Source organism: Aphis gossypii, chromosome 2 (assembly GCF_020184175.1).
Source record: "Aphis gossypii isolate Hap1 chromosome 2, ASM2018417v2, whole genome shotgun sequence".
Lineage (NCBI taxonomy): Eukaryota > Metazoa > Arthropoda > Insecta > Hemiptera > Aphididae > Aphis > Aphis gossypii.
The window spans coordinates 69,825,809-69,852,044 of record NC_065531.1 but is presented as its reverse complement, the minus strand read 5'-3'; the positions used below and the strand labels follow the sequence as shown (position 1 = coordinate 69,852,044).

The following is a 26,236-nucleotide window of genomic DNA, read 5'->3' as shown; positions in this document are numbered from 1 at the left end:
TTCCGCGTCAGTCTCAAGCCCGGTGTCGTGCGATCACGTCCGCTCGTCGACCTTTCTCCGCGCGTTTCGCTCGCAGCCGCCGTGTGTCAGTCGTCCGTGTGCTCTTAACCCGTTCCGCACAGTGTTTCGTGCGTCTGTGGTGCTTCGTAATCGAATGGTGTGCGATTTTTTTCGTCGAGACCGTTATGCCAGTCGGCAGTCGTCTGCAGTGTCGTCCGTGGTGGTAAGTAACGAAATATAATATAAATATCATGTATAGTATATATATATAGGTATATGTGTATAAGCGATATATACGACAATGGCTGTATTGCCTATATCGCACGTCGTATTATTATATTATTGTTGTTATTGTCGACTCGGAATAATTATGAGAACGACACGACGTGAAATCCGTCGTGCCGCCGTCGTAATGTGCGCAGTTCGAGTCGAGGAAAAAAAATAAAAACTGTCAACACGGCGGCGGTGGCGCGCGGCGGCAGCGGTCGCTCGTGTTGTCTATTTCGACAACGGTGAAAACTCGTGCACCGGCACGGAACGGCAACGTCGCACGCGTTGGCGGTTCCCCTCTGTCCGATTGTGCGTGTGCGTTTACGTGTGCGCGTGTGCGCGTGTGTGCGTGTAGCGGCGCATGTGAAACCCCGACATGGTCTCGTGTGTAACATAACGCTACCTCGGCCACCCGCCCGCCATACGATTTGCTCGCCGCGCCGCTCATACGCCGCCCGGTCCCACCGCGCTCATTCACTCACCGCCGCCGCCGCCGCCGTTACCCGTGGGTTTCCTTCCTCCCTTCACCGCGTTGCGCTTTCGGGTCCGCCGCCGCCGCCGCCGCCGTGCCCATTCAATGAAGGCCAATTTATATCCCCCTATTATTTTTTCTCTCTCTCTCTCTTCCAGTCTTTCACCCCATTCTCTTTTTCACTCTTTTCCGTCACCCCTCCCCCTCGGCGCGCCTATATAGACCGTGTGAGGCACCGGTCGACTTTTTGTCATGTAGTATAGTAGGTACCTACTATTGCCTATCCTTTTTTTTTTCGTAATTTTTTTTTTTTTTTTTTATTCTCTTTCACAATCCGAAACGGTTTTTCCTCCCCACCTCCGACGCGCCGCGGACCGGTTGTTGCCGTGGGAAACTCATTGCCCGCCACTCTTTAAACTATTATATAGGTACTATATATTATAATATATTATATAATATTTTTGTATTACCTATAGTACGATATATATAGCTCTTTTTATGTATATATACTTAATATTAATATTATGTATAGGTGTTGGGTAAGTATATAATTATAAACCGTAATTATTTTTAATTTTATTTTTGTACCTACATACGAATTATGTTTTATCGAATGTCGACACTATCCGCTATTGATATTTAAGTCACCGAGTTTAGACAGAGCACAACATTGGATATTGTTGCAGTATTGTCCTTCATTATTAGATTTTAGCAATTCATGCACAAACTTAAATTATTATTATTATTATACATATTTTATATTATATACCTACATCGATAAGACGATAACGTATCGTACACATAGGTATATAGCCTATATAGGTCGTCTTCGAGAAGGGGGAGTTGTATACTCGTATACGTTTCGGTACCGGCTCTTTTTTTCACTCTTTACTCTCTTTCTCCCTCTCTCCCTCGTTCCGAGTCTCTCCATCACTCTTTATCTCACACAGTTGGTAACACTTTTACCCCATGTTGCGGCGGCGTCTGTGTTGGTTACTGTCGGTCGTCGTCGTTAGCACACACGTGACGGGAAAAGACACGCGTTTTCCTGATGGTGATGTCTATATATTTTATGATTATTGGCGCGGTAGGAGGGACATTGATTGTATCTGGCGGTAGCGTTTGTGTGTATTTCAATGACATTAATACGGTTTGTCCTTTTATTATTTATGTATAAATGTGTATTCGGTATGGTAGTAATAAATTTTTTTTTTATCAAATGACATTGTAAAAAAAAAAGAAAAAAATGGTTGGGAGAAAAAGAGAAGTTAATCATCAACGTTTTAACACATTATTTTTTGCTCTTTTTGGAAGTTGGTGTTAAACTCACATATTATATAGGTAGGTATATTCTTGAGATTTCATAAATTTGAAACTCGACGGTGGGAATTAAATACTGAATTACATAATTATAGTGTGAATATCGGGTTAGCGTCATTATATTTATTCGACGACGGTCGACGATCTGCACAAGTATACATTGTTATTACATAATTTATAACCTTATAAGAGGACGCTATAAACGTATTTGTTTCCTCTGTCATCTTACAAATACACAATATGGCAAATTTTCGTTTTGTAGAATCGGTTTTAAGTTATTAGCTTTAATGTAAGTGTAGATTGTCCTATTATCGATGTTAAAAGCAATAACGTTATCTGTGCTTGAGTGATGAATTTTTCAATCTTATAATTTTTAAGATAGTATTTTCAACTATTAATATAATACCCATAATAGGTACCTATCTTCATTATAGAATTAAAGTACTAGCCAACGCTCTGGCACAGATTATATTTTTGTTTTTAACTTAGATAATATAGGTCTATTCACTCTATTATTAATACTACTAACACAAAATTGGTTATACGGGACGAAAATTTACTATGTTGTAATTATTATAATACGGAGTCAACATATTAAGTGTGCTGTGTAGCGTCATCCATAACAGAGACAGATGACATTATTCATTTCAGATTTTGTTATCACGTTCGCTTTTACTATATTCTTATATCAGTATATAATATACTAGACATTGCAAAAACCATCAGTGTTAGAAGTTCAAAAACACAAAATTGCTAAATTATTTTTGGAACATGTTCCAGAATTATATAAATTATCACGCCCGGTTTTTTCCTCCGCCGACCGTCATATCTTAATTTTGTTTTTTTTTTCATATTTACTCCCCTCCGGATTGCATTCTTCAGGGCCCTAAAAACAACCGGTTTCCCATATGCATTTATATATATATACACATACATACATACATACATATGAGTACATGCATTGCTCTTTACGTGCTGCACACAGACGATAAACGAACCCCTCATCTTGTATACAGTGTGCTTGTTTCCCGTTCCGGAAATTATGGATAAACAAAAGGTGCAGCCCCTATTGATACTCTCACCGCGCCGCGTATAGCGTATACACGCATGTATATATATTACACATAATATACGTATTGTGTTCTCACATCATATAGACGTACAATCGTCGACATGTGGAGCAAGAGGAAAAATGTATTTGAAAATCGTATGTATAGGTATACGATATATGTACTTTATGATATCCCTATACTAGACCACCGCTGTTGTCATTTAGCGTCTGGAGTTGCCACCAAAATAAGTATTTTGCATGGCAATAGAATATATGAGATTGTTCCCGTCTATAATATATATACTGCAATAATATTCTTAACAATAGAAAAACATCATTGTAATTTTGTCACACGATAATTTTTTCCCTTTTATATATGTTTTTTAATAAGTATTATACTTGCATTCCTTTACTCTATAATTATACACACGATACTGGTAACGGAATGGATACCTATGGTAGGTAATTATCTCAAGGTGTTGACATCCACCTACATTTTTCGTAGGTATATATATATACGAATATATATTTCGTATATAATTTTAAATATTATAATATAATACCTATGTGTACAGTATATACCGCGAAGGTATAGGAATAATAATATATAACGATTAGATTTTGATACCCTATATAGTACATTTTGGCTGTGTAAAGTAGGCATATATATTATAGGGAAATGATTGTTTGCATAAATTCCTCTATAAATTCGTTTAAATTAAAATCAATTTCGATCTAAACAATAGCACGATAAGGTTAGTGATATGTATAAGGTTTCGTTGAATTACCCTTTTTCCATTATACATATATTGATTCCTCCACATTATTATTGAATTCACATATTAGAATATTACGAATAATAAGTTTAATATAGCAACGGTCTATATGATATATGTATCATAAAAGTATTAAGCTACATTAAAGGTGCATTATATTTTTATTTTATTTTTATCTAAGAAAACTGGAGATTTTCGCCTTTTTAAATACCTATCGATATTACGCCTTATAAAACAATAACGGGTGAAACCGGTTTATCAGTTTTTTCTCTATGTATCACCTGGACTTTCATATATTAACACGCATAAGGAAACCTTATGTGTCCCAAACTTCTCTCCCCATGATGGGTATGTTCAGTCACTGTGAAAATGCTTGTCAGGGCTGTTGTTGGCGGATGTATTCTTATATTCCTGCAGTCGAATGCTTTTATCCCTCCCGAATAATAACGCGTATACGTTAAGTATTTTTACAATGAATAAATCGATAATAAAAAACATTCGCCTTTTTATTAACTATTATTATTATTATTATTATTATTATTTTAACTGAGACTTCGGTAAAAGAAATCTCAATATGCGATATTAATCTTGTACCTGTTTATACATTTATACTTACTTGGTCTATGTCTTAACGTGCGTATTGATGCCATTGACTTGTCGCGTAGTCCATAACAACGTATATATAAAGACTATTATAAAGGTCGATGATTTTCCTCCATTGTGCAGTGCGTGTACATAAGCACACACGTTTGAATATAATATATTCTCAAGGTGTATATTAATGAACCGATTGCCATTGGCTATTTTTATTTTAAATTATCCGACTGTACAGACCGTTTGTCATTGAATGTGCGGCCACCATTAAATACAAAGAAGAAAAAGTATACGCACAACGGGCAAGGTTAACGTCTTATTTATGTGTATAATATACACGCACACAAACGAATCCGAATCCAATTTCATTGAAAAATCGTCCTCGTCTATATATGTTGTATATATGTGTATATCAAGCGCTGAACCTCTTCAGCCAAAAATTTACCCTTCACTACCTTTTGTATATATATAAACTATAGTCTGTGTGCGGTATGCCTTCAATTAATTTGACTATAGACTGTAGTATATATATATATATATACCTATGTATAAAGAGAGTTTTCTCGTACGCCACATATATATAATAGAAGTTTTCCTTTTTCCTTACCTGAATTTGTGTGCTTAGGGTAGTTTCACCCCTATGTTCCCCTCCATCTCATGTGTTTATACGCACATATATACATGAGTCGTCATTAGCTTGAAAACCACCCTTATTCCGTTTATATAGTTTCTTCTTTTTTTGACTCCCTTTGAAAACGTACTGTTTGTGTCTTGTTCGTATACGATAGGTATTATTCTGCAGGTATATATAATATATTATTTATAGGTATATAGTAATATTTGTTTCATATATACAAATAATACAATAATAATTATAATTTGATTAGCTCTATTTTTGTATTTATTAATTTACAGAATTGAAATCGTAGTTCTGATATATTGTCATTATCGTCATCATGTCGTCATCGTCGTCATCATCGTCACCTCCGTGGTTGCTGCAAAAATTATTCGGCGACCCAGTCGTGCCCTGTGTAGGTGGAAGAGTAAAACTAACTGACGTTAACCGTCAACTTATTTGCGTCTTATGCCGTGGATATTTGGTAGATGCTACTTCCATCGTCGAATGTCTTCATTCTTGTAAGTATATATAATCATAATTGACTATTTATCACAACGATCTGTAATAATTTTAAGGCTGCACTATATACAGTATACATATTATTATACAATTAAAATCGCTTTTAAAACGGTTCGTATTTTGTTAGCATTTTCTGTTTATGACTTAGCAACATAGAATAATTATATAAAGTTGTAAAAACTTGAAAAATTCTACGCTTCTGCATAGATCACTGTGACACTGTATAACGTAGTATTAACATAATATATAATAGTACGTATACAGTTAAAAAAATCACAGTTTTTGTGTTTTCATCGGGTATAAACATCGCGTGTTTCAATTAAAAACGTCTCGCAAATGAATTAACGATGTCAATGAGGCGTTCGAGATCCCCGTATATTTCCCCGGTAGTTTTTTCAAAAGGGCTACACGCGTATAGAAAACGTTACACACAAAAGCCGCGTGCCCTTTCCAGTTATCCTGCATTGACAGCAGACCGTCCGCAGTCACATATATATCATATTTTAATAATTTACAGCAGCCGTCGTCTATCCTGCAAAGGTTCGAGCGTGATTGCGTATAGTGAAAAGAGCTATAGTGATTAAAAAAAACAAAACACGAAAGTACGACCGTCGGGTACTCGTGTTTTCCGAATCCGGGGCAACGACGTTAATTGTGCGCGTAATTTATTCCACCACCAACAAGTCTGTGAAACGATTTCCGTACAAAATTTTTCCACGCGAAATTCCCGTGCACACACACACATTTAAATATTATAATAATATATATTAGGAAGGCGCCGTCGCGATAATGTTTAATCGGACGACGACGGTCGTGTGCGGTGGATGCTATTTCGAAAGTAAAAATTCGTCGCACGCGGTCGGAGAGGGGTTGACGACACGACGTGGGTACGGTGTGATTGATTGCCTACCGTGTGCGGTATGTGCTCATTGCACCGTCGTGTTACGTACCCGCCGCGTAGTCGACGACGCGCCGAGTGTAGTAAAAGCGGCGGCGGCGGCGGCGGCGGCGGCGTAGACGGTTGAGCTGCTGTTGACGGCTAGCGCGCGCGCCCGTGCGAGTGCGACGTTGCCGTCGTGCCGGTATGTTTTGATCGGCGAAACGACAACGGCGCTCCGCGGTGGAAGCGCGCGTACCGCGAGCCCCGCGCGCCCGCACGAGGAAAACACAACAAAAACCATCTGTGCGGCGTTCCCTCCGTCTCCCCACCGCCGTTTGACGGTGTAATAATAATAATAATAATAATATATTCCGCCGCCGCCGCCGCCGCACTATACTAACCTACGGCTCTCTCTCGTGAATTCGGCGCGAGGACCTGTGTGCATCGTTCGTCGCCGCTTACCGCTTCGGCCCGCTTACCCGTGCTTCGGCGTGTCCCCGCGGGCCGACGTTAGAGGGGATGCTTCGCGTTGTCCGCTGCCGCGTTTCGTGCCGGCGAGTACGCCTCTAATTGGACGTCGGCTGCGACGGCGCGGGCGGCGGGGTGTCGAGGGACCGTGAAAAACGTTTTCGGATTTCTCTCGCAACGGGGCGGGCGGGCGGTGGCAGTGGATGGAAACCGACGGCGCGTACCGTCGGTGGTGGGCGGACGGGGTGCAGTGCAGAGCGGTGGGTGGAATGACGGCGACCGACACTACACTATATATATATATACCGTCGTAATATTATTACTATATATACTTCGCTCCGAGCATCAGCCTCCGTCATCATCATCATTATTATTATTATTATTATTATTATTATGGGGGTTTTTTTTTCGGTCGACGATTTTTTTTTCACACTTCATTAACGCGCCGAGTTCCGGGTTAGGAAACGTTCATTATATTATGCGGTCTGTACTTTCATAAGACAATTTTCCAACTACCTATCCCATACGTATATACGTACATTGTATACCTATATCGGATTAGATTAGTTCTTTTGAAACGGACGTTCATGAGAAATAGATACTAAACTATAGGTAGGTATATAATTATATTATAGTGTCTGAAACGAATTACCTAGTCTATATTAGAGATATTGCAGTATAGAATTGACATGCTTTTTCTGGTCGATATTGCTTGCCACCTTCCTAACATTATTTTTTTTTCGAGTATTGTAGTATACGTTTTTAAATTTCAAAACGAAAGCATTTTATGTTCATAAGGATGGACCCATTCCACTTCAAAACGTAGTTCGCTTAATAAAACCAGCGTTTTTTCTTCTTTCGTATTTGAATTTCAAAGTTGCCAGGCTGATTCCATTAAAATATTCCCCGGTTATGCATACCGAAACGCTTAAGGCTGAACGCGTGTACATCTCATGAGGGGGGGGGGCAAAACTTTGAATAATACTATGAGCAAAACTCGGTCGATTAACCAGTAACAATATGCTAATCGCTTTGAATTTTCCGACGGATTTCCACTTCATTTGTATGATAATACCACTGCGAACGTATCGAGCAGAATCGTTGAAATCTTAAAAATATTTATTCAATTTATACCTAAATTTATTATTACTTATTTTATATTGCACGTTTGAGATGTTTGGAATTTATAACTTCAAACAATAGACATCAAAATTACTAAATAAATGATGTATGATTTCAGTTTGCAGAAGCTGCATTGTACTGCATTTGGATAAGAATAATTTTTGTCCAATATGCCGAGAAGATATTCAAAACAGCAAAGTTCTCAAGTAAGTTTAAAATTGACTTGTTTCTTCACCTATACTCTATAATAACATTTATTCTACACAAACATGTCTTTATAAAAAATTATTTAGGTAGTAAGAATTCTTACATTCTTTTTCTATCTCTCTCTTTCTTAATATAATATATGTATATATTAGATGTCTAGACTCATTGTAATAAGTATAATTTTTTTATTTTTTAAACTATATGATCAACAATAAATGATTCATAAATCATAAATGAATGGTATGTGTCAATATATTGAAACCTGATTAATGTATTATTTCTTCAATATTATATTTTTATTTTAAAGTATATATAGGTACCTATATAAAAAATTTTAAAACCGATCTCACTATTTTATTTTTCATCATTAATTTGCTTTGTTTATTGAACTCGTGTTCATTTTATTCACGCGTGTGCCGTTTGAGATTACGAGGGTTGGCGCCTGGAGATACCTATATACTACACATAATCCATATACTTTGTATTATATAGATACTATTATGCTTATTGCTCATACTTCCCGCTGGTTTTTACGACTGTAATAATAATAATAATAAACCCACATATATAGCACTTATATATAGGCTTCACTTGCAGTATATATAAATGCACTATGTCCAAATATTCTAAACCAATAAATAATATAAAATTTAAATCTTTTTTCACAACCGCATTTTATATAGGCAGTTAAAATTTCCTTACAGTATTTGAAAAATAATTTATTGTTATTAAAATAAAAATTAGTATACATAATTTTCTATGCAATATATAGATACTGAATCTATATACTTATAAGGTTTCAAAAGTTACTTTTCAAACAAATATTCATGCTTTAGAGAATTATTGTATATGTTTCTCATTTGACACAGTGGGTGACTTTTGGAAAAGAGCAAACTTTCTCATATAATACGCGATGTGAAAAAAGCAGCGGATAATGTTTGCGACGAGACAAAAGCATTATAGGGTCCAAGTTATTCACCCGAGGTGATGAGGAAAGTTTTAATGGTTAAGGGGATTACTGTGATTCTTACAAAAAATTCGAAAACAACTGTCATATTATATGATCATATAGTGTGAATAAACTTCACAAATCTAAAATTCATAACACGTGGTTAGAATATTTATACATATATTTTAGTAAAACTTTTATTTTAAAATTAATAAAATATATTTATGTTGTATTTATAACAATAGGTACATGATTTACGGAGTAATATATGTGTAGGAATTATCATATAAAAAATATGAGATAATATAATATACCTAATATAATTATTTGGTATATAAAAATGCATTTTTTTCTATATAGGTATAGGTGCTATAGATAACCTTTACAATGTATTATTTAAATTAATATGTCTACCGTTTATATAATTAATTTTGCTCACAAATAAGTACTATCCTTAAAATTGACTTGGAATTTTTTTCAAGTATCTGTAATACGTTTATTATAGTATATGTATATAGGTAGGAACTTACTGTGGTTCCTTCACTTCTTTATATAATATTTTTAAATGCATCGGAGTAGTACTGCCATACAAAAATGAAAAAAGTGATAATATAAGAAACGTTAAACATAAAATAAAAATTTTATCCATGTTTTCATATCAACTATATACTAATAATCATTGATAATCACCTTTTGACTTTCACGATTCGAACCGCATACGTTTACTCTTATATAGATATATATTATGCGCTTCGGCGTCTCGTTTCATATTCTATTTCGGTTATTATATGAAAGTGATGTGCACGACGAATGCGTCGTCAACAAATAAAGACAAAAAATAAAAATGTATGAAAAGGGTTAAATTAAAAAAAAAAAACAGACGCGTATTGTATATAGTTTAATATAACCTATATATAGACACGGCAGTGCATTGTTATTTATTAATATTTTGATAAGGTTTACCTACGTAAATCGTACATCGTAGATATACGAGTGCGCCTAAAATATTTGAACGTCGGAGCTCGCGAGTAACACGCACATAACAACCCCCCACACACATACCTGTGTCGCCGTGATTTCACGGTTCGCGTAACGTGCGACAGTCGCCGCCGCTGGGCTTTTCTCGCGGGAAAAGTGTTACGGTACGGTGAGCGGTGTGTGTGTGTGTGTGTGTGTTTATGTTGGCGGCAGACGCGCACACGTATAAACACGTACGGGCGGCGGCGGTGGCGGACGGCGGTACAATACACGGCAAAGTCGAGTTTCCCTACCGCGCTGGCGGCGCCCGTGTCAATGGCCTCTTTCTCTCTCCGGCGTTGCCGTATTCGCCGCCGGTTTTCGTGTCGTAAAAAAAAAAAAAAAATTGCAGATAATATATTATAGTGAGCGTTATATTCGACCATTCGAAATCGTCCTAGTCATTATATATGTGTATAGTGTGTGTGTATGTATTATTATTAGTTTAGATAGTGTGTGTGTATGTGAGTGTGCGAGAAAGAGAGAGAGAGAGAGAGGGAGAGAGAGAGAGTGAGCGAGCGGGCTGGGAGACATGAGAGAAAATAACAATAGCATTTCATTCATGTATATATTATATATATTGCTTACTTTGCAGCTCACTGCAGTTGTGCGGTTTATCAGATTTTTGCGTCCGTTATTTCGTCGCCACATAGTATACCTATGATTTTCTTTTTCGCGGTCATTGCTGCAGTCGAATCTGCAGATTATAAAAACACGAAATTTCGCGAAAGTTCCGCACACGTTGCAGATATGTTTTTTGTATTCCTCAAATTAATGTTTTACGAAATACGATCCTTGGCCGTTAAAACATTTGTAGTGCACACAATTTACTCTTATTTTTATTTTATCTACACAGAATTATAACAATTTCCGCGTTCGAAGTTCATGTTTATTATCGCGCCGTCATTATTCTAGTCCGCATTCGTAAACTCCCGACGCGTTTGAGTTTAATAACGATGGGAAACACTGCATATATAATTTGAAAATTGGTAATCGAATTTCATCACACGCGCGTGTGGTATTCATTCATTATAACAACAATCATTCATACGAAAAATATAACGTCTATTATAGTATTTTATGCATTTATACAATAATATCCTTCGTACATATATACCTACATTAATATAATTTTATACAAATATATTATGTTCGTTTAAGGTGGTGCATTTTTCATGATTTTTGTTTGTGCTTACATCATTAACAACTATTTTTTTTTTTTTGTAGACAATAGTAGGTATAAACTATTATATTGTACACGTATATAATAAATGGTATACAATCTCGAAATTCTTGAGGCACCTACCTACACACTTCCCTACGCAAGGAGGCTTTTCGCGCAATTAGTTTTTGTTTCTCACGATGAAAAATGTCGTCGTCGTGGGGGGCCTTTTACATTTTTTCTGTTGAGAGCACTCGTCGCATAATATTCTGAATTTATTATATTTTAATGAAATAAATAAAATAATCAATTAAATAAATATTTTTAGAGAAATCGTTACAACCGGAAGTGGAGCAGTGAAATAAAACAATATAACATTATAATGCAGTTCCTAGTTATAGTACAATAATTATATACCTATACTTATACACTTGTATTATATACTTAACTATAGTTCTCTGGTATATTTACTTTAAATTTAACCTAAATATAAGTTGGTCGTATTCTTGATTGTAAATTTTTAAATTGTCTATTTATTTTGTGCAGCATAGAAGATATTATATTAAAAAGAAAAAAATCCCATTTCTGTTCTTATAATTTAAGTATCAACAAGATAACGTTAACAGAAATAATGTACCATAAACGTAGTTGTTATATAGTAATTGGAGCAATAACCTACATTTAGTTTTATTTATGTTGTTTTGTTTATGAGAAATTGTCCATTTTTACTATACTCACAATTGTATATTCTATTTTATGTATTATGTATACATTTATACATCCCTTTCAGTTATTTCATGTAGACTTATTTATATTCTGGTAAACCTTATTTTATTTATACATATAACATTTGTGTTTTACGTGTAAGTGAATCAATAGGTTTTGTTTTTATCAAGATTTTCTTTAAAAGTCTTGCCTGAAAGTTAGCAGTGCTGCAAAAGTTAAAAATACATAATAAAGTTATTATATAGGAGAAAAATTACTCGTAGTAACCTCTCAACCGCAAGGTTAAAATACCCAATTTCATTTCAGGCATAATTATTTTTTATACTAGGTATGAAAGGTGGATCAAGTTTAATTTAAAATTAAATTCAAAATTTAAAACTTTAACAATTATATTATATTTTCTATTGCACATTATGTTTTACTATAAACTTACATTTTTATATGTACGTGATTTATAAAAACCTAATTTTACGTAAATATATACCTATATAGTCTATAAATATTAAAAATACTTTTTACAGACTCATGGTCAATATTATTATTTATTAGCTATAAACATCTATAGTAACAATACTTAGGTACTGCGAAAATTTTATAAAAACTTATATGTTCAAGTGTATATGTAATATTATTTAAAAGTTATATAGATAATATTTAAGTATGTATAAACAATAACTCATTATTACTGCAGTGAACATGATACAAAAAATATCAGTTACATGTTATTTTGCAAAATAAAAGGTGAGATGTTACCTACATGTATAGATAATTGAATATACTTTAGTATGTAAATCTATATATAATGTGTATAGGTATATCTATATAGTATAATATATCTCCATTCTCCTTGTATGTTATTATATAAGTATAATAGGTATATATATATAATATATTGGTTTATTGCCTAGTTATCACTTCTTGCTGATTTTGTTATTGAATGGAAGCCCTCTCCATAGCATATTCTAATCTAGGTCATTTAACCGATTAAATACGTCTGGGAAAATAATACATGCAGATTTGTATGCAAAATATGAATAAACATATGCAAATAAACATATACGTTAATAAGTGAAACCTACTTTTTAAGCAAACGTAAAACTTGTGAAACATAATTGGAAGAATGCCAATATTATACATTAAAAAATTTGGTTAAAATAAAATTTAAAATTCAGTAGCTTATAAAAGATTTTTTTAAAAAAAGTCCATTTAATATCTTATAACGTTAATAAGACTAAAATTAACATTTTAACTACTAATTATAAATTTATAATGAAAGTATAATAGTCATAATATTCATCCTACTTGTTTGTGTAGATAAAAAAATTACTAGTAAACTATAATCTATTGTTAATGTATTAGTGTAAATTGTATGTAATAATATTTATTTTTAATTTTATAGGCCCGACAAAGCATTACAAGATATCGTGTACAAATTAGTCCCAGGACTATATCATTCAGAAATGAAACGTAGACAAGAATTTTATCAAAAACACCCCCACAGAGGTAATATACTTTTATCTAGCAAGGTGTTATGAATTTTATATTTTATATTTTATTTTTCATCTAGATATGCATTTACAACCGGAATGTCGGGGTGTTAGTGTCGATCGAATAGTATATACAGCAGATGAATTAATTAGCCTGTCATTGGAATACTATGATAAGTAAGTGTTTAACTAATAAACGATTAAATTATTATTATTTGTAAGTTTTTAACTGAAAAGTAACGTTTTATTTTACATAAGGTTATCTAAAATATTTAAACTGGCATTTAACCTTTTAATAAATAAAATGTATTTTTCCTTATGTACGTATTATTATTATTATATCGGATATTGGATAATAGTGTAGATTTCAGTTAATTATGGAATATATGCATATATAAGTATTAGTCTATAGCCCTAAACCATAATCCAATTAGTTTTAATTTAGTTATACCATATACGATATACCTACTAATTTTGTATATAAGTACATATTTTATGCACGAACTGTGTTCAAAATGTTTGTTTACTCGTATGGCTCTATACAAATATTGCAAAAGATAAATGATTTTAGCAGGATATTAAAAAGAAACTATTGAAAACAAACTTTATGGTTAAGAAATACGGTGAGGATTTTTTTTTTAAAAAACATTAATTTTAATTTGTAATCATTTTTTAAAATTGGATAAATGAAAAACAAAATTTTAAATTATTGACATTTATATTTGAAGATATTTTAGAATTGCTAATACACATCATGAATATAAGTAGGTAATTGAGTAGGTTTATATTTTAAAAAGATATTATATAGTTATAGGTACTTCACCCTCCCTGAAATTTTTGTATACAATATAATCTGGAAGCTACAGGTCCTCAGTGCTCATCTACGTTCAATGTATAGTGAAAAAGAGAAACAGCCCTCAAATGCATTTCCCCGCGCGTTATACATATCGATCAGGACCCAGCACGGTAACCTTGGTTACCACGATGGGCCGGAAAACCACATTTTTCAAAGATCCTCTACTAGCAGTTTATTGTTTTCAAGATCAATCATCGTTGATTATATGTACTTATTATTATTATTAGTTATTATATATTAATTTGATAATAAATAATCACGAAATAATTTTTTTATTGTTGGTATTTTGTACGTTGTATTAAACATTTCATCTTATAAATTCTAGGTAGTTATTACTTATTATAGTTATTACTTTTGGAGTACCTTACCATAATAGTTCATTTATTAATTTACTTTAAAAATAAAGTTAATAGTAGGTATATGTAGTCACATTATCTGATTATCATATTGATGAATCAAAAATAACTATAGTAATAGGTATAGAATTATATTGTTGTATAAACCATGTTATACGGTCGTCATACCATATATTGATATTTCGCAGTTCATTTTTTAAACATTTCAACAAATATCAATGTATATATTTTTTTATCGATAATATTTTAATATCAGTCGGTTGTTCCATTTAAACTTCTGATATATGAATGAAAAATTACAAATTCTAACATTTATCTACTACGTAATTCATATATTATGATTGACAGTTGTAATTTTTTTCACCCCTTCGAAATTCTTATATGGAAACTATATGTCTATTGTTTAACATTTTCAACCCTTCACCGAATAATTTCCGTCCGTTTTATATTAAATGGCGATGAATATTGCCCCCACCATTGAACTCTCTTCACATGTGGAATTTCAGGGTTTCATAATTCGATTGTCGTACGGGCCACTTATTTTCTAATCCCCCCTTCCTCCACCTCATACCAAATACCATCAACTGCTACCGCTGTAGCAACGCTACCGTTGTTTTCGCTCTTCGTGTCTTTTGTATAGCACGCGATACACATGCGCGTACCGTTGCAGCTGTTGCAACGCCACCCCGGATTGCAAACTATATGTGTTTATATATATATATATATATATAATCGTATTGGTAATCATTTTAAAAGGACAGAACTGTTATATTGTAAAAAAAAAAAATATTTAACGTAATATCACGTGCTATATAAAATATATGTTTGATATATTTTTATTTTTATTGAAAACCGTTATCCACTGACTATTGAGTTAAAATATATTTTTTACTAATTTATTTTTTCATAAAATGATGAAAATTTCAACTACCTGTAATATTATAATTTATTTAACAAATAATGAGAATAGGTACGAATGGTTTTTTCAGTAAATTGGCTTTATTAATAACTTTGTATATTTTTGTTAAAAGTCTAAACATAATTAAAACCTATTTGATAATTCAGTTTAATTAATAATCTAATAAAATCATATACCTACTGAAATTTAGGTTTTTTATATTAGGTACATAATATATGGTATATGATTTTGTGAATAGATATTTATAAATATTATATTACTTGTTAAGTTGTATATTATTATCTTTTTGTTTGTGTTTCTTGTTTTGTTCACAAGTTTTTAATTTTATTAATTTGTTTTACAGAGAATGTGAACAAGAAATGTGGAAAAACGTCACTGATGACAAAGGATTACAATACAAAGTGAGAGTAAGTATATTACATATCTTACATACCTATATGTTTATATATACCGAAATATTATTATATTGCCATAAAAAATAAAAGAATAATTATATATAATATACGTAATAATGATTGTTCTTATTTTTATATTTTTCAGACCGATAAGCCACAAAGATGTATTGTGAGGAAACGGTATTTAAAGTGTCCTGCAGCCGTTAGAATGTCGCACCTCAAAAAATTTATTCGATTGAAGTATAACCTAAAATCGTGGGACAAGGTAAGAAAATACTTTATCAGATTAGTAGTATTTTGATTCTACATACATACATCGTTATTTTTTACAAAGCACATTTTTTTTTTAATCTGGCTATTTGAATAATTGTAGAATAAAAAAAACAATACTAGTGTTAAGTCTTAGTGCAGTTTTTATACAGATTGTATTTGAAAATGAACCACGCTGTAGGTATTTCATTATTTGATAAAATCACAAATAGAACTTCCCTTATGGAATTTGTATAGGATAAAGTGGATATACTTTAAATAGTTAAATTTATAGTTTTATATAATTTAGAAGCATTTATATGCACGATGTCTTGTCTCCTAGGGAATTACTTTAGTTAAACATAATCATTTGCTTGTACCTCACAAACATAACCAATACCGCTCAAAGTGTATGGCCCAATTATACCACACACAAAAGTAGTACGATATTGCACAAATTCATTAGAACACCAAATATAGACAGAATTACGCTTTAAAAAAAATAAAAATGTCAAAAAAATTTTGTGTTACATAAAAATAATTAAAAATGAATATTGTAACTACCTATATTGATTAAAAATTTAATCTTGAAGTTCATTTATAATTTATGTTACGAGCGGATTATGAACATAACTGGGAGTCTTTGATGCTTGATAATTATTTTCGAATTCTTTTTATTAACTTTTCATATGCATTTTCAATAGATTTATGTTTATAAACTGTACGAATGTTTTGGCATTTTTTTTTTTTTGTTTATCATTGTTTTCATTTTGTTAGTGATTTTTAATATTACCATGAACTAAAACTGTTTTGTTAGTGATTGTGGTTTCTTTATTGAACACATCGCCAACAAATAACAGCCGAACTATTATTAGTTTTAAAATCTCGATTAAGATATATTTATTTATCTATAAGCGACAATAATCATTAAAAATTAATCGCTAAAGTTGTGTGTATTAATGGGATGTCCAGTATTTTAAAATCTGTGTACGGTTTTGTAGTTCCATTCGTATTTTGCGAATTTGTGGTTAAGAAATTAAATTAACAGCAATATTGTATTGTGTACATAATCAAAAACCATGAAATGCAAATTCTAATACATATATCAATTTCCTTGGCGTTTTTTTTCACATAATTTTAGATGGTAGTGTTGCTTACTGTTTCACAATAAAACTTTTATTGAAAAAAGATGTTGTTAATTAAACATTGTATGTTATACTTACTTCTGTAAATTAAGTCTAATCTTCCAATACATTTGTTAACTCAATTCTCAATTAATAAGTAAATTCACTTGTAAGACAAATTTTTCTTTTTACGGTTATCGTATGTTATCTTAATTTGGAAGGTCAATTCGTGGTTCTAAATAATTTTTTTTTTTTTTTAGGTTGAGTTGCTGTACAGGAGAGAAAGCTTACCTGAAGAGTACTCTATAATGGATATTGCGTATATTTACACATGGAACAGAAACGAACCTATGCGATTCTTTTATAAGATTAATGCTCGAATGATGGTGCCTGTAACATTGTCGACAGATAATTGTAATACAGCGTTAACAGATTCCATAACTACAGAACCCGTATTATCACCTAAACCTAACACTCCTGTGGAAACGACGCCATCTATAGCTCAAATTAATGGGTCTGATCTTCCTTCGATCGGCGAAAGTACCGAAGAAGATAAGAAAAAAGCTATACCTCAACTTTTGAAAGTATCCATTACTGAAGAACCAACAGTAATTGAGAAAGAACAACGGTCCAAAACAGAATCAAGCCTTAATGAATCGGTGCCAATAATTGCAAGAAGTGATTTATTAAAAAAAGATAATCGGTCGTCTCCTCTTCCACCAATAGTACCATTGAATCCTCCCATATCACCTGAAGGTAGTTCTAAAAAGGAAAATGTTTCAGACAACGTCAGGAATAATTGTGCCAATGAACTATCAAAGTCAAACTCCGCAGTGAATGTGGCAATGGAAGAGGATAAATCTGTGGACACTGTTGAACATCAACAAACCGGCAGTACAGCCACCGATATACCGATGAAGAAGCTGGAAAAACTAGTTGACCAGCAGCAAATGCCGCCGACTACTGTTCCTAGCAATCCTCCTTCTTCTGCTCTACCATTGCCGAAAAAGCATACTGGTGTCGGAGAATCCAAGCTCAATCTATCCATTACAAAACTAATCATGAAGAACAAAAATGCTTCCGCTGCTGCCAAATTTGTTCCTACTCTACAACAAATGCAACAGATCGGTATGCATACATCCATACCTAGCTTTCAGCAACAACAACAACAGCAACAATCTCCGTCTGTACAGCCAAACGCTTATGTTCGACCAGGATTTCCTGGTATGCATCCATTCAAGAGGACTCCAGACGCAGTGCCTATTCGGAGTCAAGCGTCCACCAACCGTCCACCTTTTATACCAGTGCGCAAGTCCTATGAGTGGAATAAGGCCAGAAGTTTGGCGGCCAAGCCACTACCGTCACCCGTAACGACTACTGTGAAAGATAATAAGAAGAATGACAAGCCTACGATTGAAAATCCTACTAAAAAATCGATAGCTGATAAACCTCCAACGACTACCGTTAATAGTTGTATGTCCTCAAAAAATGTGGACGAAATGAACGCGGCGCAAAGTCTCTTAAAAGTTGGCCAAGATCTGCGGCTCTTGAAGCCGCCGACTGTCACCGACTTACATGATAAGTACAACTGTGAATCATCGCTACAGATTACCAAAGTCACAGAACCAGAGACTAATCAACTGCCAGTAGTGCACGAAAATCACTCGAACTCTCAGCCTAGCCTACAGATAATGCGAGTGCCTACGGCCACAGACAAGTTAGCAAAACCTGCAACAACTACAGAAACTAATAACGGCAACAATAGTGGCAATACTGTGGTAGTGCCAACCAAACCAGTTAACAAGAAACCAGTACCAAACCTATACAGTATGCCAACGAAACGGATGAAGGAAGACCCACATATTCAACACAACAACGTTACAGATAACAATCGTATAGAGAGGCGCGTGGATACGGAAAATGGCGTTCTCAGTGTGTCACTCTTGACTGAGACTTCTAAGCAAGACATGGACGCCAAACGTCGTGAAATCGTGCAACCGGACGTGTCTATCAAGCTGATGACGTTCGCTACCGAATCAGTGAAGAAGGCACCGGAACTGAGTCCAATCGCTAGCGTTGGCTGTAACAACAAGAAGAAATTGGATGAATTGAATGCCATCTCTGGCAGTGGTACTAACAACAAGAGGAAATTGGATGAAATGAATTCTATTGTAGCTAACGGTGGTACTAACAATAAGAGGAAGTCGGATGAATCGAATCCCATTGTTGACGGTTGCACTACTAACAAGAAAAAGTTGGATGAATTGAATACCATCGTTGGAAGTGGTGTAAACAACAAGAGGAAATTTGATGAAACTAGTCCCGTCGTTGGCAATAGCGTCAACAGGAGGAAACAAGAGGACCCCGAACGGAAGGTTACGCCTCCGAGACTTGGACCGAATAAGGATGACGTACCACAGTTGATCGAGATAAATTCGTCACCTTATGCCAAACTGTTACCTACCAAAAAACAGCAACCGGCTACTAAACAGCTACATGCATCGAAACAGCAACCGGTTACGAAACCGCAACCTGCTACAAAACAGCAATCGGCCATGAAACAGCAACCTACCTCAAAACTTCAACCTGTGACTAAAGTTTTGGACTTGTCCAAGTCTCCACCAAATGGTGGCGTAAAAAGATTAGCAACTACTGATGTTTCAGGCAACTGTTCTTCACCCAACTCAAAAAAATCAACCAGCCCTGGGCTAATGGTACAGCCGACAATGTCTTCAACTGCTTCAGCGGCTATCAACTCTAACTTATTGTTCGCGGCCCAGAGACAAGCTGCCGCATACCTATTAAAACAACATTTCGAAACATTAAATAATGGACTGATGCGTAACGGTGGCAAAGGGCCCGTAGAATGGCCTCGAGCTATGTTTAATCCTGCGTTGTTCGCCAGGCCACCTACTAATCTAAACAATTGAATTAGACCTTTTCATGAACTATTATTATAATTATTATTGCTACCGTTTCTTCATCATTTTAATTTTTTTTCTGATATCACGTTATCACGTAGTGTACCTATAGTTAGTTTAGTTATTACTTGTACTATTGAATATAGTATAGTTATTATTTAATGTTAGTTTATACAGTATGTTCATAATGAATTATTATTTTTTTATTCGTTATTACTAATATTTAATTTCCTTTTTTGTTAATGAGTTCGGTATGTTATGTCAAAGCTCAAATGTAAATTTTTTTCGTGTATATAAATTGTACAAATAAGACACACATGTGAAATTAATGATGATGACATTACATCATTATGCTATTATTTACACTATTATATTAATAGCAGACTGGTACTCTATATTTATCGCATTATATATTTTTTATAATATGTACATTTACAAAAAAACACACCATATATGTTGCTTAAAAACAATAACAATATTGTATAGCAATTATATTTATTACTATATCTTATATAATAAAGCGTGAACAATAGTTCGTTTCACTATGAAAAGAGTGCGCCTCGGTCGCCGTTTTTTCTTCCATGGCCCCCCGCCGTCGTTATCGCGAAAACAGGCGGTTCTCCAACGCCGCCATCTCGATAACGCGTTTTTCTTAGGTTAGGTTCGATTATTACGCGGGTTTTCGACGATTTTATTATTTTTTCGATTTTTTTTTTATTTTTTTTTTTTATCGGCTGTTTGTTATATTAAAATATGTTGTTGTATTTTCAAGTGTACGTTGCTTTGGGAAACGTTATATTAAATAGACAATTAATATTAATATAAGCTTTATTACACACGAACTATATGGAATTATTATACAGGTATATATGATGGCATACTCTTCATTTACATATAAAATTGATATGTCTCATAATATAAAAGCCCCTGAAAGAGTTGAGTACAGGTATAGTTAGGTAAGTCAAAGTTGTAATTGCAAATATTCTTAATCATACCTAAGAGTTTCTGTAGGAAATGTTTATGACACTTTTGTTATAGTATTTTATACGTATTTAACGCGTTTTCGATTTTCGCTCGATTATTATGCGGTTTTTCGAAAAATGTTCGCTTTTTTTACGATTTTCATACTTTTCCGAACGTTTTCCGTTCCGTTCCGTGCGTTTTGGAGTCTTCCGAGTACGACGACGTTTTCCTTCGATTTTTTGTTTTTATTCGACTGTTTTTTCCGATCTGTCTGATAATTTGTATATTATAATACAAAATGATGTTGTTTTATATTCAACCGTTGGTTGTTTGTTTTGCTGTGTGTTTCTAGACGACATTTCACCAAACAATACAATGTTCGTGTACATGATTATAATATGTTATAAAAATACCTATAGATATGAGTATTTCAACTGTACGTTGCTTTGAGAAACGTTAACGGCTTATTTTGTAGATTTATTATTAAATACGTTAAATAGATGTATGATTAAGGTATTTAAGTAGGTAGTGTTACAGATATACATTAAATAGATAATTAATAAGAATAATTAAGCTTTATTACACACGAATTATACGAATTAAAACTGAGCTGAACGAAAAATTCGTCGCAACACAGAAACGGTTTAAGTGCTCGAGATTCGGCATCAGTATCCAGCTTAAACTGTAGTCGATAGGATAAGGCGTAAGTTCCCCGTGGTAGATAATAGGAGGTAGAGCGGGTTCGATTCCCTCTCTGGCTGTGCCTTTGGCGCATTTTTACGGCGACGCTCTAATTAACGTCTCTTCCGCCCGTATCCAACAATTTTTTGCATTTTTTTCGAGTTAGTTTTTGATTTTTTAATTTGAATTTTGAAAATTAAAGCTATTGCTTTCTCTTATACGATAAATACATACGTCTACGATTTTTTTCAATACCATATTATTACGATTATTATAAGTATATATACATATAAAGTGTAGACGTGTAGTACGCTACAACGCGTTTAAGGAGTACGTAATTTTGAATTGATATGTTTTATAAATTAAAAATATTTATCTTTTACTTAATACTTAAAAAAATAATATATGTTTTATAGTTTCTTACACTTACATATCAAAAACAATATCTGAACTTTGACATTAGGAGGTATGAAAATTATGGATTTAACTTTCGGACATTGATTTACATCATATTATGATGACTGATAGCTAGACATTCAATTACCATTTTCACTAAATAAATTTTATAATATAAAAAAAAAGAACCAGGCATGCGACGGGACACGGTATGAGATTGTTCATATTATACTATATTGGTATCATAACCTACTATTTACACATTGTCCGCGATCCGGCGCAGTCAGATTGCCTACGTGGTGGGTTTAATGGCGTTTAATTCGATTTTTCCCAATGATAACTGACAACTCGACTTGAATGCTCGCATGTAATTCGACTTTATACTTATTATCCTACAATACAACATTAGACTTTCGACGTCGGAAGCGCAGGCAGATTGCATTGTCAGACATAGATTTAGGTACGTGATGACGTGATGATTGATAGTTAGACACTCGACTATCATTTTCGCTAAATACATTTTTTTATATACAAAAAGAACAGGGCATGCAATGGGAAACGGTATTACACCAGTTTAGGACTGATAACTATACACTCAATTACCATTTTTCGTATTTATTTACTCCACTTCAGTACTTTTCTTACTTTTTTAGTGTATGATTTCTTTCTAGACACCCGATTACAATTTTCCATCAAATTCCTGATAACACGATGTTTACACAACCCCCTCGAAGGCGCCGAAGGCGGCTTCCACCAGCCCAGAAATCGAGGCACACCGACCCCCCTCGAAGGTTAAGTTAGGACCCCCTCGGCTTCTTCCAAACCACCGGAGGTTAGATTAACTAAAATTGTGACTACTATACTTTTTACGATATTTTCTTTACAGTCCCGACTCCGACCTAGGGTATTCACTTAGACCGAATTTCACAGCAGAGCGAGGCACACCGGCCGCTATTATTATAAGTATATATATATACATATTATTAAGTGTATTACTATAACGCGTTAAGGGAGTACATTTTGAATTGTTATGATTTCAATTTTTATGACATCTGATATGTTTTATAGTTTCTTTTATATCAAAAATAACATCTGAACTTTGACATTAGGAAGTATGACAATTATGGATTTAACTTTCGGACATCGATTTACATCATATTATGATGACTGATAGCTAGACATTCAATTACCATTTTCACTAATACATTTTATAATATAAAAAAAAAGAACCAGGCATGCGACGGGACACGGTATGAGATGTTCATATACATATATATTATATATATTGGTATCATAACCTACTATTCACACATTGTCCGCGATCCGACGCAGTAGGATTGCCTACGTGGTGGGTGGGTTTAATGGCGTTTAATTCGATTTTTCCCAATGATAACTGACAACTCGACTCGAATGCTCAAAATATGTTATTCGACTTTATACTTTTTATCCTATAATACAACATTAGACTTTCGACGTCGGAGGCGCAGGTGGATTGTATTGTCAGATATAGATTTAGGATACAGATTTAGTTACGTGATGTGATGATTAATAATAGCTAGACACTCAACTACCATTTTCGCTAAATACATTTTTTTATATACAAAAAGACAGGGCATGCAATGGGAAACAGTATTACGCCAGTTTAGGACTGATAGCTAGACACTTAATTCTTTTCTAGACACCCGATTACAATTTTCCATCGAATTCCTGATAACACGATTTTCACCCGACCCCCTCGAAGGTGCCAAAGGCGGCTTCCACCAGCCCAGAAATCGAGGCACACCGACCCCCCTCGAAGGTTAGGTTAGGACCCCATCGGCTCCTCCCAAACCACCGGAGGTTAGGTTAACTAAAATTGTGACTACTAGACTTTTTACGATATTTTCTTTACAGTCCCGTCTCCGACCTAGGGTACTCACTTAGAGCGAATATCACTTAGACCGAATATCATTTAGATCGAATTTCACTTAGACCGAATTTCACAGCAGAGCGAGGCACATCTAGTTTTGTATAAAACAATAAACCGAACTATATATTATTATATTTAAACGAATGTGTTTTCTTTATTTCTTTATTGTATTATTTATTACAGAGTGAAAGGTGTGTTATGATGCGAATGTGTTTTAACGGACGGACTGTCCGTGATTCAAATAAGTTTGTCAATTTAAGTTAAATTGGTTGTTTATTTTAATATAACATAAGGTGGCATACAAAGTAACACGGGTAAGAGGCGTGAAGTTGCAGCGGACTAAACGGCAAGGAACGGCTCAAATAGTACATCTTTAAAAATATGTCTATATACTGCGGATTCTGTTGTATATTACGCCTTTCTCCGAGACCAGAAGCCCTGTAATTTGGCCAGAGATCTTATAGGTGTTTTTTTTTATTTATATGAATGTTAATTTCATATTTGTGAATAGGTATGCTATAATCAAAATTTGAGCGGCCCACTATTTAGTACATTGAATAAATCATCCCGGAATTGCAAATTGCAAAAGCAATTACTATATATTTTTTATAATATGATAAATAATTTTTAACAAATTCCTAAGTAACTTATGTAATCGTGATCCGATTTTATTAACATACTGTTTACGTATAATCGTGAATTGCGGATTTCTAAACCAGAAATGCTAATGCGATATACTATTCGGTCCCCGATTCTTCGGATAACCACTTAGCTTAAAACCGTACAAGGACGTCAACCCGTTCTAAATAGTAATTCGTAAAGTTCTGATTATCGAGAGCCCGTTACAGTGTATAGATAGGTTCGTGACCTCATATTTGCGCTACAATAATTTTTATTTCGTCAAATAAACGTTTGCTCTCTACTTTACACCGTTGACCTTAAAACTCCGAGGACGCGTCGATAACAAACGGCAGGCGATCGTTCCACTCTTTTCCATCCACCGGTCGCTGCAACTTCAGTTATTTGCAATTTGATTTTCCTATATATGTTCTTTGGTCCATTTCATAAATGGAGTTCTCAGTCAATACCTCTTCCAGTGTTTATCTCTATCCTGTCTTTCATTATAACTATATATTATTGTCTCTATTCATCAATATACCGTTGTCGGAAAGGTATAGTATAGTAACACGTCTGTGCAATAAAAGTCACCACGTTATACATAATTCCTTTTTTGTTTTAAAATACACACCTGTCGTAGCGCATCTGCTAGTTTTCGAGTTACTCAAAACCGACATTTTTGAAAGTAAAAAAATTCGATAGTAGATATTGTGTTGCAGCCATGTGGCGGCCCGTGGGCGTGTTTCGTGTACGCACACAGGTGTGCACACGGCAATTGCTATTATAATATTATTATTATTATATTATAAAACCCTATAATAAAATATATACATTCGCTCGGGTAGTTTTTCCAACGTTAATTAACCGCCACAGTCGACTATAAACCTGTATATGTTGGAATATCAACCCTTCATTGAAACGTAATAACCTGAAACTAATTATTGCATTATTTGAGTATTTTACATACAATGATTGGTTTTAGTACCTTTTTTGGAAAAACGACTAGGGGGGTAATCGAAAATGCTCATCTCTATAAAATTTAAGTATGGATTCGATTAAAAATAAATGTACATGAATCTATAAATTATATAATTAATTAATAGGTCGTGTTTTCATACATGATACGACGTTAATAAATATCTGAAAGGAAAATTTAACACAATAACATTAAAATATTAAAAATATTTACCTATATATACACAGATATTAA

At 33.8% G+C, this 26,236-nt stretch overlaps 1 protein-coding gene across 1 annotated transcript; it reads left to right on the top strand.

The window, feature by feature from the left end:
- LOC114132082 (uncharacterized) lies at positions 1-20,975 on the top strand. The gene is made up of 8 exons (XM_050199984.1): positions 1-223; positions 5,399-5,620; positions 8,210-8,297; positions 13,552-13,655; positions 13,720-13,816; positions 16,114-16,177; positions 16,311-16,430; positions 17,799-20,975. Exons 2-8 carry the CDS (start codon positions 5,440-5,442, stop codon positions 20,466-20,468), a joined length of 3,324 nt encoding a protein of 1,107 aa, XP_050055941.1. The 5' UTR covers positions 1-223; positions 5,399-5,439; the 3' UTR covers positions 20,469-20,975.
- Positions 20,976-26,236: the final 5,261 nt, after the last annotated feature.

Coding starts and splice junctions, on each gene's coding strand:
- LOC114132082 (XM_050199984.1), top strand. CDS start 5,440: ATGTCGTCATCGTCGTCATCATCGTCACCTCCGTGGTTGCTGCAAAAA. Junction 8,298..13,551: donor CAAAACAGCAAAGTTCTCAA/GTAAGTTTAAAA, acceptor TTAATTTTATAG/GCCCGACAAAGCATTACAAG. Junction 16,178..16,310: donor GATTACAATACAAAGTGAGA/GTAAGTATATTA, acceptor TATATTTTTCAG/ACCGATAAGCCACAAAGATG.